Here is a 13,935-nt window from a genome sequence, read left to right on the forward strand (position 1 = left end):
AGGCGGGCTCCCAACCACTGCGCTACCAGGGAAGCCCTTCCCTTATTTTTTAAACATTTGAAAAGAAGGTTTCTCCTAGAAAACTTACCTAATTTACATGTAATTTACTCAAATGTCTCATCAAGTTGTTTTTCTTGTTGACAAATTTTATAACAATATGAGCTGACTTTCAGTAACCCTAGATGCAATAAAAGTATTATACTTAATACTGATGACTCTAAAGACATGTGTATATTAAACCAACATGCTTAAGCTAGATTTAATACCAAATATCAATTTAATAATGTTTCTCAGATCACATGAACCTGAAATTTAACTAGTTTTTTATATTTCTGAGAATTTAAATAAGCACATAATTTTTTTTAGGTCAGTTAAATGGAACTCGTCCACAAACCAATCTTGTCAATGCCATTTGGAGATAGACACATATTTATAATGTACACATAGACATACATATGTCTATATAGACACAGATGTAAAAGTTTTCCTGTTTGCGTTTAAAAAGCCCCCTTCCCTGTCCCCCTCCCCCCCCCCCCCCCCCCCCTCTCAGGGATCACAGATGATTAAAGTTTCTGAGAGCCCAGGTAGATCATTTTCATCTCGAAGGTATTAGCTAACCTCTACTAACTGTGCACACACAAACTAGTTTTGGAATGCCAGAAGAGCCCCATCTTAGCCATTTTCAGGGTGAGATTTCCTTCAGTTTGTAAGTAGCCAATTCGGTTTAAATCAATGACAGTAATACATATCACTCACGCACATTCACATGCTTCCCTTCCAGATGAACTTGAATCAGCGTTCAAGTTACCAAGACTCCCTTAAAGAGGGTTAAAACCAGGAAGAGAGAACAGGATTGGGACTCGTGTACCAAGACACTCATGCTCACACCCAAAATAAAAGCCAAACCAGTTCCAAAAGGCTCACTTAGATACAACATAGCATAAAAGCCTATACATAAGGAATTTCACCCCATTTCACTTCCCTTTTATAAAACAGTTCTAGTTGAAAGATGCTGTTATAATTTAGAGGGCCATTGTTGTCCAGATCCCAAGGCGTACTGAGGCCAGGCAGTGTTATGATGAAATATCATTTTCTTTCATTCATGGGAGCAAAGCTGATCTCCCAGTTCTGAAAAATGTACTCTAGGGGACTGCAAGATGGACCAGAGCTGTGCTCATCCATAGTTATTCATGGCTGGTGGTGTCAAATACCAAGCAAAGAGCAAACCAATGCAATGCAGAACAATCTCAGGGTCACAGTTCCCTAGCCCCAGAAAGGGAGAGAGCCAACCAATGCCCTATCAGAGGTGAAGCCAAATGACCAAGCCTAGTCCCCCAGTCCCTTTATCTTAGGGAATTGTGTCAAGCTCGATTTCTGACTTGTTACATGTGATTTTTTTTTTTACATGAACATGTTTTTTGTAACTAGAAGGGAAGATTTCTTTGCTGTAGGCGAAGCCAGTGCAATAGGGAAGAATAACCATGGTGTCAGTATGAGCTCCATTACCAGAGATATCTCAACCAGCCAACGCAAGTACTGACTGATACACAGATACAAAAAACAAATACGGTCGCATAGACAAGAGATCAGATAAGGTATATTTCAAAATTGCTTTCCCACTCCCAGATGGAGGCCTCCAAACAGATTCGTCTGACTCCCAAAAGAGAATCAGATTGACTCACAATGAACCCAGAGTGGCTCACTTCCTGAAAGGGAATGAACCTAGACGGAGCCGGTAGAATTCCTAGCTCACGCATGCTGGAGAGACTCAGCCCAAACCGATACCTAAGGTGGGCCGTAGGTCAGAATGTTTCTTGGTTCTAACCAGTCCTGTGCCGAAAGGGCTGGCATCCGGCATCGCCAGGGAGCGTCCCTCCAAGTTCCTCTGAGTGAAATGAGCTCTGGTGGCTGTTGGGGACTCAGGGAAGAAGGCTGCCCTCGGACAGGGTCGACCTGTCTCGGGCACAGTCTCTTGGTTGGCTCATCAAAACTGGTGAAACCTAATTCGTGTGCCTGATACACAGTGAGGCCGAACAAACTGAAACTTCAGCGTTTGGAGCAAAGAAAGGTTTATTGCAAGGGCCAAGCAGGAACAGGCAGGTCAAGCTCTAATGGGTTTTCAGGGAAGAGTTTTTTAAGGCAAATTTGAGGGGAGAGCTGCAGGGTGTGTAGTTTTCTTCTGATTGGTTGGTGGTGAGGTACCTCGGTGGTGTTAACTGGATTCTCAGTCATCAGTCTTCTGGTTGTAAGTACTTGTGCTCAGCCTGAAGTTACCAGCCTCCACGTGGGTGGGGGCCTTAGTTCCTGTCGAAGATCCCAGAGTTATGTATCAGATTGTTAGGTGTAGGGATACAGAAAGGTTTTGTACCTGGGAGGGCCCGCTGGGCCCTGATCAGTTTCAACACCCCCGCCCCCAACTTCTTTGATACTCCTCAGGCTTGAGGGGAACAAGTGTGGGACAAGAAAGGGAATAAAGTTTTGGATAGAGAGGTTAATCATAAAGTTGGCAGAGGAATTCGGCTTTAGGGGGACTCGCTTTCATTGGTACTTTTCAGAAGACGAAAGTCAAATAGCCTGCAAACTTATGACAAGCTGCTTACCCCTATTGGTGGCGTGAAGTTCTTGTGAAAAGTTAGCAAGGGACTCGACAAAATAAAACAACGGGGACAACATCCAGTACTGGGAAGGCTGCAAGGACACAGGTGCTTTATGGAACAAGAATTGCCTTCAGAATTAAAAAGTAAAGTACACATGCCTTTTGTTCTGGCAACCCAATGTTTGGGCATCCAGGCAACCGTCATCTATACAAGGAGGTTTGTTATGGCTGTGTTTGTAGAGACCAAGACTTGACGATGGTAAGAATATATAGCATTTTTAGTGGTATGTTAATATTTTTTAAAAAAATCATCACCTGGAATGGTGTTAGGTGAAAGTTGCCAAGTTCAGAACGATGTGTGTGATCCTAGTTATACAAATGAGAACAAGCATTTGTGTTTATGTGCGGGTGAATGTGCACAAGACTTTGTGCACAAGGGAAAACTGAACATATCAAACAAGACTGGTATGTAGTTGGAGGTGGCTGAGGTGTTAGTGCCTTCTAGATCTTTGCATGGTTGCACTTGATGCATTAAATGAAACGAGTTCTGTAACAACCGGACAGGAAGATCCAGTTTCTTCAAGAATTGTGGTTTTGAGGATATGTGTAAGAACATTTATAGGAAAAGATCTGGAATAGTTTATCTTAGGGAATTGTGGCAAGCTCGATTTCTGACTTGTTACATATGATTTTTTTTTTTATACACGAACATATTTTTTGTTAAGTAGAAAAATGAAAAGACAAGGAGAATAACTCCTTTCTTGTTCAGGAATTTGCCTACAGCTAGGTGGGTCCCTAGCTCATAGCTTCAGTACTCCAAAGATACGGCAAACCCCAAACTTATTTCCTGTATTTACTGTAAAGGGCCTGTATGAGAATTCCAGCTTCTACCTGCTATACTCTGCTTGTTAATAACTCTGTGATTGTGAGAGCTGGCATTTATCACATGGCTTTATTACCATCAGTACTTGAGGTATTAGAGGTAAGATGCAAAAAATAAATCAATAGACAACAAAGTCATTCAGTGCTTAGTATAAAAGAAAAACTAAAAGTAGAAGAAAATACATGTAGTAGGAGAGGCAGTATAGATTAGAGTTAAAAGTGTGAACTTGGTTTTCAGATCTAGGTGTGCTTCTTGGCTCCGTTTCTTATTGGGTGCCTTTGAGCAGGCTTTGTGACCTCTCTCGTTTGTGTCTCGTGTCTCTATTTGTAAAATGGGGATGATAATAGTACCTGCAAGGAGTTGTAGAGCATGCAGTAGGTCCTGAATTTTAGCTCTTAGCAGGTATGGGTGGAAGTCATTTTTGCTTGTGCGGCAGGGTGCTGTGGCCCTCAGCCCCCGCATGCCGTCTCCCCTTTCCTTTTACAAGTGTTTAACTACTTCCATATGTGTTGGCTCACCCGCATCTGTTCCTGTTCTCTCTGGAAGGTTCTAATAGAAGACTGTATTCCAGTACTGAAGAGGTACGCCAAAGAAGGGAGAGAGTTTGATTATGTGATTAATGATTTGACAGCTGTTCCAATCTCCACATCTCCGGAAGAAGGTAGATTCTGTTTTTTCTTTTTAACCAAGATAATGTTCATGGAAACGTTTTTCTTGGCACCATGTGAGAATGAAAGGATCTTAAGAGATTGTCTAGAAAAGTTCCTTCATTTATTAAAGGTAGTTAAACTGAGGCCAGAGGTGGAAGGATGGCTAGATTTGGCTTTGGTCAAATCCTGTTTTGCCATTAAATGAGAAAAATTAATTCAGTTGTTTGAAATAAGCATGAAATAAAATGACTCATAGTTATACCATTGAGACACTAGCTTGTTGGATAACTTATTTTTACATACTGTGATTTTTTTAACCTGTACTGGGACAATATGGTGACCTTTCTAAGCCACACCAGAGACAGTTCCCCTTCTCAGACCACCACTCGAAATTACTGCTAGCTTAGGATTTCAGTGTTCATGTTTCTTCTATTACCTTGTCTTCCTGCTGAGTTTCCAGACTCGGGTCACCACCTGATGACCCTCGCTGACCCTCACCCTTGCAGTTTCTCTCTTGAGATGTTGCTGCTTTCCCCGTTACTTAAAGCTGTTGTCTTTCAGATTTCAACCACTGCCTTTGTGTCAAATCTTTATGGGTATGGTGAGAACACTGCTACGTACATGCACATTTGCTTTTGATCTTGCTTGTGTATGCGTGTATGTGCACGTGTGTCCAAGACACAAAATATGTGACAGTATGCTGTCATTCACGAATAAGCCCTCGAATATTGCGTCTTAAGAAGATCATGGCTATTTCTTATTTTTTGTATTGTTGAATATTAATGTGAATGTTTGACTTTAGATGTTGTTTCTGATGCACGTAAACTCATATTTATAAAACTTAATTTTTTTTTTTACATCCAGATTCCACATGGGAGTTTCTCAGACTGATTCTTGACCTCTCAATGAAAGTATTGAAACAGGATGGGAAATATTTTACACAGGTATAGACTTACTTAAGTGTTTTTTTCCCAAAACTCTCAAATTTTATGTTTTGTGCTTCACACAGCCAAAATACTTAAGGAGACATTAACATAAAGACTAATGGTAGCACTAACTATTTAGTTACTTGTAAAATTAAGACTAAATGAAGGTTAAAAGGGAGTGCGTATAGTATGTAATGGCTGTATGCTCTGACAATGTAGGGATAGTACAACTATTAAAAATAGTGGTGAGTGGGGGAGACTGGGACAAGTATATGCAAAAATCTTTTGTATATTTTCAGTAATCATGTTGGTGGTGATGGTGTTAGTATTGTTATTGAGGTTGTTATATTTGTAATGTGGCATAAAGCAATTGAGCAATTATGCAATATTTTAATTCTATCATCCCCAACATTGTCAATATGGAAGGAAGTAGTTGAAGATGTAATAGAGAAGTGGATAAATAAAACCGTATTGTACTGAAAAAAATTTCAAGGACAGACCAGTATAATTGGATTATGTTCTCAAGCAGTTAAGTTTGTAAATATCTGACCTGTCATTTTTAGGGAATTAATGAGTTCTGTTGTGTCCTGTTACCACAACCTTCTGATTTATTAAACTTGGGCTTTGGATGTAGTATAAGCTGTTGTCACCAGATGGAGACACAGACTGTGATTCCACCCCCCACCCCCAAACTCTAGGGCAGGGGTCCCCAACTCCCGGGCCATGGGCCAGTACCGGCCTGTGGCCTGTTAGGAATCGGGCCGCACAGCAGGAGGGGAGCGGCGAGTGAGCCAGCGAAGCTTCATCTGCCGCTCCCCATGGCTCGCATTACCACCTGAACCATCCCCCCACCTTCCGTGGAAAAACTGTCTTCCACAAAACTGGTCCCTGGTGCCAAAAAGGTTGGGGACCGCTGCTCTAGGAAATTCTTAGTGGAAAAGCCATCAGCATAATTTCATAAACTGCTTTGGCTGTAGTATGAGTTACTGCCACTAGATGGAGACACAGACCGTGGTTTTTTCCCCTCATCCTCTAGGAGATTCTTAGTGGAAAAGCCATCTACATAATTTCATAAACTGCTCTGGCTGTAGTATGAGCTGCTGCCACCAGGTGGAAGCAAATTGTATTTTCCTCATTTTCTAGGGGATTCTTAATTTTAAAAGGTTTGAAGTTAGTATTTCTTGATATGTAAAAAATACATATATATATAACCTACTAAAGTCCTTAACTTTTCGAAAATGACAGCAAAAGCAGCTAATTGATGATCCGTCTTTTTACTTGGTACAGAAATCCCTTGATTCACAAGCAGAAGATAAACAGTATTGTACTCGGGTCCCTGTAATTAATTCTTCAGCATTTTCAGGAGAATTCCACCTCCCCCCCAACTTTTTTAAAGCATTGTTATAGTTAAATGTCAAGAACTACTAGAAAGGTCTTAACTTTATTCTCCCAAGGAGGCATTTTTAAGCAGACCCCAGACAGTTTACGGGATCTGAGATTCATAGTGCCGAAAACAGCTTGGCAACTTAAGAGACACCTTGAATTAGTTTCCATCCCATCCTGTTTTCTTCCTCCTCCCCCTGCATGGGCAATTAATCCTGGACCTTGCACTTGGTGAAAGTGTTGGCAAGCTTCAAGGGAACAGACAACTGTCGACGAATGGACTTTTTTTTACCCTGATCCTTAAGAATGATTTTTAAAACACATTGTAGAATTGACTTTTTAAAAGCCATGAGTCCAGGGGTCTGTAAACCACGGGCCAGATCTCATCTACTGCTAGTTTTTGCAGTTTTCTTGGCACACAGTCATGCCCATTCATTACAGAGCGTCCATGGCTGCTTTTGCTACAGCGGCAGCTTGGAGCACTTTTGGTGAAAACTATATGATCTGCAAAGCCTAAAATATTTTCTGTCTGGCCCTTTACAGGAACCCTGTAAAGGGTTCTGACCCCTGCTTTACAGGAACTCTACAATGAAACCTGCTCAAACCAAGTGGTCTTATTCTTATAAAAACAACCCGAATTCAGTGAGTTGGGCTTTTCATAAGTGGATATTTCTTAAGCAGAGCATATATTGATAGAATTTGGTTCTTTTTATGTTTCTGCAAATAGAAGTCTCATGGAGCTTAAGTTGGGGAGAATGTGAGGCTCTGACATCTTTAATCAAAAGTGACTGAAAACAATTTGGATCTACTGCAAACCAGTCAGTTTATAGTAGAGAATAGGTACCGTTAGGAAGAAAGCACGAGTGTTTTCTTTTGTTGTATTTACCTGGTACACTGCTTCCTTGGGGAACCGCTTTCTCAGTATGGACAACTAATAGAAAGGCTTACTTGACAGATCATCCCCACCCATTCCTAAATACTAATGATTCAGGCTTTGATTAACCTGGCCTTCGCCAGCCAACTTTTACTAAAAATCACCTTAAATACTTAAGGCTGTGCTGGTTTCTAAGCATCGTCCAAAAGATGTATTAGGACATCCTTCCCACCCCCGCATTCATTATAGTTGGAAACTCAAGGCGATCTCTTTTTATGATACCCAGGAATCCCACAGTATGTTGGGTGGTTGAATGTGTCATATGAAACAAGGGGGCGTAGGCCTTTGAAGAAGCAGGAGTCAAGAGCTGCAGTGTGGTTTGACTCAGTATGTACTGGTGTCATTCCCACAGTGTAATACTTTCAAAAACTACCACGTGGTATGCTCAGGAGATACCTTTAATTCACACCCATCCCCCTTCCCTGAGCCTGTAGCTTAGAAATGGAGTATGGTTAAAGATGGGACAAAAATGTTGTTTGGCTTGTTAACTTGGTGACTGACAAAAGCTAAATGTTCCTGCCTAAAACTGCTTGCATCACAATGGCAAGTTCATGATGTCACTAGTGTCACTGTGGCTGGTTGAAGACAGCCTTGTCTGTGGGCCACAGAACTGGAGAAGGCGTCCTGGAATGTGTGAGGATTCATCGATCCACCGCTGGCAGGCTAGGGGAATTTGAATCCAGGGAAGAATTGCTTTTGTGGGACTAGGAGGCAGGTTCCCCCCACCCCCCATTATAAAAAAAACTGTAGGTTATTTCAAAGTACAAAAATATGTGTGTGATATTCATATTAGTTATGATACAAAGATATTAACTTCCCCGTCCCCCCGCAGTCATGGATGTTACCAGTACGCTTGACTCGTCTGCATTCCTCCCTAATCCCCTCCCGCCTTCTGGAAGTAACCCATTTTTATTTAGTGTGATTTTTTTGTTTCAGTTACTCTTGTGCTTTCTTTATAGATGTTTTACACATGTGTGATCTGCTAAATCATCATATTGTTTTTGCTTGCTTTTGAACTAGATAAAAATGGTGTCCTTAAGGAGGTATTCTTCCAGACTTTTTTTTTTAGTTGCGGCATGTGGGATCTTTTCAGTTGCGGCATGCGAACTCTTAGTTGCAGCACGCATGTGGGATCAAGTTCCCTGACCAGGGATCGAACCCGGGCACCCTGCTTTGGGAGCGCAGAGTCTTAGCCACGGGACCACCAGGGAAGTCCAGACTTTTTTATATTATAGAAATCACACAAGCTGTGTAAAAGATACAAACAGAACTAAAATCTATAAAGTAATAAAGCAAGTGTCACCCACAGCTAACATGAGGCAAGGAGAAACTTCTTAATTCTTTGCTATTAGATTGTTATTATGCATCCTCCATGTGTCGTAAGAAAAGAACAGTGTAGTTCCATTTAAATACATAGAAAAGTGAAATGTATCACATTACTTTTTTTGGGTAGGTATCTGGGTTTTTTTTTTCTTTTTTAAACTGCTTTTTGACAATTTTGGGGAAGCATAAATTGAAACTATCCTATTTCTTTACCACATTCTTTGTAAGGAGGACTTCCCATATACCCTCTGTAAAGAGAGAGTGTGGTGTCATTTTTAAGATGGCAAGGAAAACCTTGAACTGTGAACCTTGGTGGCATTTCCATTCTATAGCTTCCCCGGTAGTGAGGTGTTCTAAAAACAACCGGGCAGTGTTTTCTATTTGTGAATCTTAAATTACACATGTGGTGTTTATGTACTCTCATGGTGAACTTGATGTTGAAACCAAATTATATGCTGGCCAAGGGCACTTTGGCCAGTTCCCACTGCAGGACCCTAGATGATGGGTTACTAAACAGGCTGGCACTGAAGGATGACGATGTGCTGAGCGAATGTGCTACGTTAAAACCGCCCAGGCCAGCCCTTGGAATAGTTCTGTCTACCCACTTGCCCGTGACTGACTAGTTCTTTGGTTTTGAAAGCCATCCTCAGGAACGCTTATATCGCAGGCTGCTTTATTATATGTGAATAATTTTCATCTTACATTATACTTGGCTATTTTGAGGCAAATTGATAGCAAAGTTCTTATGAAGGAATGTGATCAGCACATATATTCAGTTGTCTTCCAAATGTTAAGAACTTCAGAGGTTGGGACTTCCCTGGTGGCACAGTGGTTAAAACTCCACGCTCCCAATGCAGGGGGCCCAGGTTTGATCCCTGGTCAGGGAACTAGATCGCACATGCATGCCGCAACTAAGAGTTCGCATGCTGCAACTAAGGAGCCTGTGAGCTGCAACTAAGGAGCCAGCAAACTGCAACTAAGGAGCCCTCAAGCCACAACTAAGGAGCCCACCAGCCACAACTGAGGAGTACATGTGCTGCAACTAAGGTGCTGGTGACCTGCAAATAAGGAGCCTGCTGGCCACAACTAAGGAGTACATGTGCCACAACTAAGGAGCACGCCTGCCGCAACCAAGACCTGCGCAACCAAATAAAATAAATAAATAAATATATAAGAATTTTAGAGGTTAAGAGGAAAAAGTTGGTATTAAATATCCATCTTGTTTTCTAAATCCATTATGAAAAGCCCTTGGGGGAAAATTGTGCTCAAATGATAAACCCTACCCCAGATCTACTGAATGAAAATCTTCATTTTAATAAGGCCCCCTATGATTCATACATACATTAAAGATTGAGAATCACTGCTGTAGAATTATGCAGATACTGTATGCATTCAGCAGCTCTCCTGTGTCTTGGCCAGCATTTCTGATTCTCTTCACCTTTTTTTTTTTTTAATGGTCCTAGAGTGGCTGCTGCAGCTCCACATATCCTATCTAAGTTGGAGGCTGGAAGAAAGTTGAAGGAGCTGGGTCACTGTATTTATCCTTGATTGTCCAGAATCAAATATCAGTTATATGTGGAATCTAAAAATTAATACAGGGCTTCCCTGGTGGCGCAGTGGTTGAGAGTCCGCCTGCCAATGCAGGGGACACAAGTTCGTGCCCCCATCTGGGAGGATCCCACATGCCACGGAGCGGCTGGGCCCATGAGCCATGGCCACTGAGCCTGCGCGTCTGAAGCCTGTGCTCCGCAATGGGAGAGGCCACAACAGTGAGAGGCCTGCGTACCACAAAAGAAACATACAAATGAATCTATATACAAAACAGAAACAGACTCACAGACATAGAAAACAAACTTATAGTTACCAAAGGGGAAAAGGGAGGAGGAGGGATAAATTAGGAGTTTGGGATTAATAGATACAAACTACTATATATAAAATAGATAAACAAGGACCTACTGTATAGCAGAGGGAACTATATGCAATATCTTGTAATAACCTATAATGGAAAATAACCTGAAAAGATATATATATATAGATATCTATATCTATATATATAATATATAATAATATATATAGTATATATAACTGAATCACTTTGCTGTACAGCTGAAACTAACACAATATTGTAAATCAGCTATACTTCAAGAGTTTAAAAAAAGAACACATTTCAAAAAATAAATCTTTCCCAGCAGACTTCCACTATATTTCATTGAGCCCTCCTACCTGCTCGGGAGACAGAAAAGGGGTGGCAAAAAAGGGAGAAAAATTAGAACAATGAAGTCAAGAGAAAATGTTTGATAAAGAGTAGAACTGGGGAATATCCTTAGTGTATACATCCTGAATAGACTTTTGTTCTCTTATTGAAATAAATAAAATAAATCACAGATTTTGGGGGAAAGCACAGAGGTGTGAATATAGTTCTGTGTCGACATCTTAGACTCTTAAGAGGGTTGTAGTTTCTGGAAGCCAAGAACATTATCTTTTTGATACTTCATTCTCAACACAGTGGTGACTATTTTGAATGGGTTATGTGTATGAATCTTTGCTAATTGCATGGTGTTGATACAATGACTGTGTCACTAATGAGAAATTGGTCTCACTGGTTTCTGTTGCTTCATACTCGAATAATTTGAAATGGCTTGGTAAATGAGGTAGAAGGATAATGAGCTAATGGATCTATAAATAGAACTCAGTGCAATTTGTGAAAGTACAGAAACCTTATTTTCAGAGCTGAACTTTTATCTAAAGCTAGAATTGCTCATTTATTAGAGACCTTCAAATGAGTGGGACGTTCAGTAGGACTTAAGAATCCTATTGTTTGCTTTTCTCTCTTTGATTTAGGGAAACTGTGTCAATTTGACTGAAGCCCTGTCACTCTATGAAGAACAGCTGGGGCACCTGTATTGTCCTGTGGAATTCTCGAAGGAGATTGTCTGTGTCCCTTCATACTTGGAATTGTATCCTTTGACCACATTGTGTTGCCAAATCAGAACCTCTATGTAAATATCATGCCTGCTTAACATTTTAAAGAAACAGAATTAGTTGTATAGTACATGTAAGGCCCTGGTTCTCCCCCACCCCCACCCCCAGCCCCTCAGATGCTGGGGTGTGGCCTGACACAGCTTCTCAGGTGGTTTTAATGGTCTGGCACCACTGGTTCTCACAGGCAGTCCCCAGACCTGTGGCATCCCCTGGGAACTAGTTTCTCGAGCCCTGCCCCAGCCTGCTGCCCAGTCAGAAACACTGGAGGGTGGGGCCCGGTGACCTGTCTTGACCAGCCTGCCAGGAGATTGATGTGCACTTTAAAGCTTCAGAAGCCCCAGTCTAGACACCGTCCCAGCTGGAGCAGGCTGACTGAAGAAGCTCATTGTCCTTTTATGTTAAAATTACCCGACTTTAATATTAGTTTCTACACTTCACTTGATTCTGATTTGCAGTAGAGATAGAGCTAAAAATAATAGTGGGCATCATAAAGTTAATGTTGATGTTCTCCATTAGTTCCACTTAGTAAAGTTAGTCCAGGGAAATAAGAAAAGAACCCAGAGAAATGCCAAATGAAAGCATTGTCATTGGAAATTTATAGTGCATTTCTTCCTCCTAAAAACCGGACTGTGGTCTGTAGACCAAAGCTACCATACCGGAGGTGGCAGGGTCTAGCTTCCTGTGAGAGCAGGTTTCATGGCTGCCTGCTAGCCTGAGCTCTGTGACCATGACAGTCTCCCAGGGAGGAGCGGCTGCCAGGTTCCTTCTGGCCCGTGGAGAGCTTTGACACCTCTCCCTGGCGAACAGGTGAGCATGTTCATCAGGGTTCCTCTCCAGAGCATTCGTTATAGCCAGAGCATTCGTTATAGCCAGCTCTTCTCTTTTTTTTTCCAGCTCTTCTTTATACATTGAAAGACTTTAGAAAGCAGTTGATGACACCTGGAGGAAAGGCTTTCGCCCTCTGGCTCCCCTCTGGTTCCTCTTTCCTCTCCATCCTTCCACCTTTCTCCCCCTTCTCTTCCTAGCTCCCTCTTCTCCCACCTCCCTCCTTTCTCTCTTCCTCCCATCCCCCCCACCCCACTTCTCACCTCCCTCTTGTCTTTGTCTCTCCTCTCTTGTTAATTCCCCAAAACATTTTAGAGTCCTTGGAAGCAGAAGTGTTACCTGAGAGGATATTTGTGTCCCTTTAATCTTTTCTTTGCTCACCTGCTGCCCTCCCTCCCCACCCCGCGACGTCACAGGTGGTGGGCATCCTGGCTGCAAAGTGCCCTTGTTTAAGAGGCCTTCATTCTGATTACCACAGTGCTGTAAGCTCTGAAGCTTTCATCCGTCTTCCAGTTTGTAGGCCAGTAAACAAATTTGAAGTGATGCCTGTTTTTCCTTGAATTACCTGTTCTTATTCCTTGACTCCTTGTGCAGGTGGGTATTTTACACTGTTTGGAAGAAAGCTAAACCTTGAAAATCAGTTTCCCCTAATCATGTGTGCTGCAAATAGCCTTCCTGACCTTCATATGCTGTACATGACATCGAAAGGAGTCAGGCAATTAGTTGTGAATTCCTTCAAGTTTCCTTTTTTTAATTATTTTTTAATTTAAAAATCAAATGGAAAATGTATATTTTGGTGAACTAGGGTGTTATTTTTTTGAAGGATGATTAGACAGCACAGTGAAGGCTGCTAAATGCACTGAACCTCTAGAATGTGATTTTTGTTTTTGTTTTTGTTTTTCTGTGTGGGCTTCTTTTGTTTCTGTTTTGGTAGACTTCGAATTTGATTGTTTGGAAGAATGAACATCATTGTTTTATTCTGGAGGGAAGCTCTTGACGGGAGTTTCTTTTCCCCCCAAATTGACATAGGTATTAAAATTTGGTGCTTATAAGGAAAGACTTTAAAAAATGAATAGCAATGCTTTCGATTAAAATTACAAATGAGAAATTTCATGTGTCTGTTGTTTTATTTCAGCCAGGTCTTCTCTTTCTCGCTTCTGATCTCACAGAACAAAGATGTCTCCTTGGTCTTTTTTTAGTTCTGTTATATCACTCGGTGCCATTTATCTCTTTCTAATAGGATGGCCTTAGGGCCTTTTTTGAACAGCAGTAATGACTTCATTTACCACCGTGGTAAATGACACACAACCTATTACATTCACCAGTTCTTCGTTATAAAATTGACCTAAGGATAGGAAAAGATTTGGCCTTACTGTAAAGTTGAAAGTCAGAAGCTTCTTTCTATTCCAACTCTTATTGGTGTATTAGATGTG

The 13,935-nt window shown here is 41.4% G+C and overlaps 1 protein-coding gene across 1 annotated transcript in view; it reads left to right on the forward strand.

Moving 5' to 3' along the window:
- SMS (spermine synthase) overlaps positions 1-13,610 on the forward strand; it is a 51,661-nt gene extending 38,051 nt beyond the window's left edge. Inside the window, exons 8-11 of the mRNA XM_029241142.1 lie at positions 4,026-4,140; positions 4,994-5,073; positions 11,537-11,652; positions 13,097-13,610. Of these exons, the coding sequence (XP_029096975.1) occupies positions 4,026-4,140; positions 4,994-5,073; positions 11,537-11,652; positions 13,097-13,136 (351 nt within the window). The 3' untranslated portion in view covers positions 13,137-13,610. The remainder of the gene's footprint in view (positions 1-4,025; positions 4,141-4,993; positions 5,074-11,536; positions 11,653-13,096) is intronic.
- The last annotated feature ends 325 nt before the right edge of the window (positions 13,611-13,935 follow it).

This window comes from Monodon monoceros, unplaced genomic scaffold, assembly GCF_005190385.1.
Source record: "Monodon monoceros isolate NGI ecotype Baffin Bay Population unplaced genomic scaffold, NGI_Narwhal_1 Super_Scaffold_22, whole genome shotgun sequence".
NCBI classification, from domain to species: Eukaryota; Metazoa; Chordata; class Mammalia; order Artiodactyla; family Monodontidae; genus Monodon; species Monodon monoceros.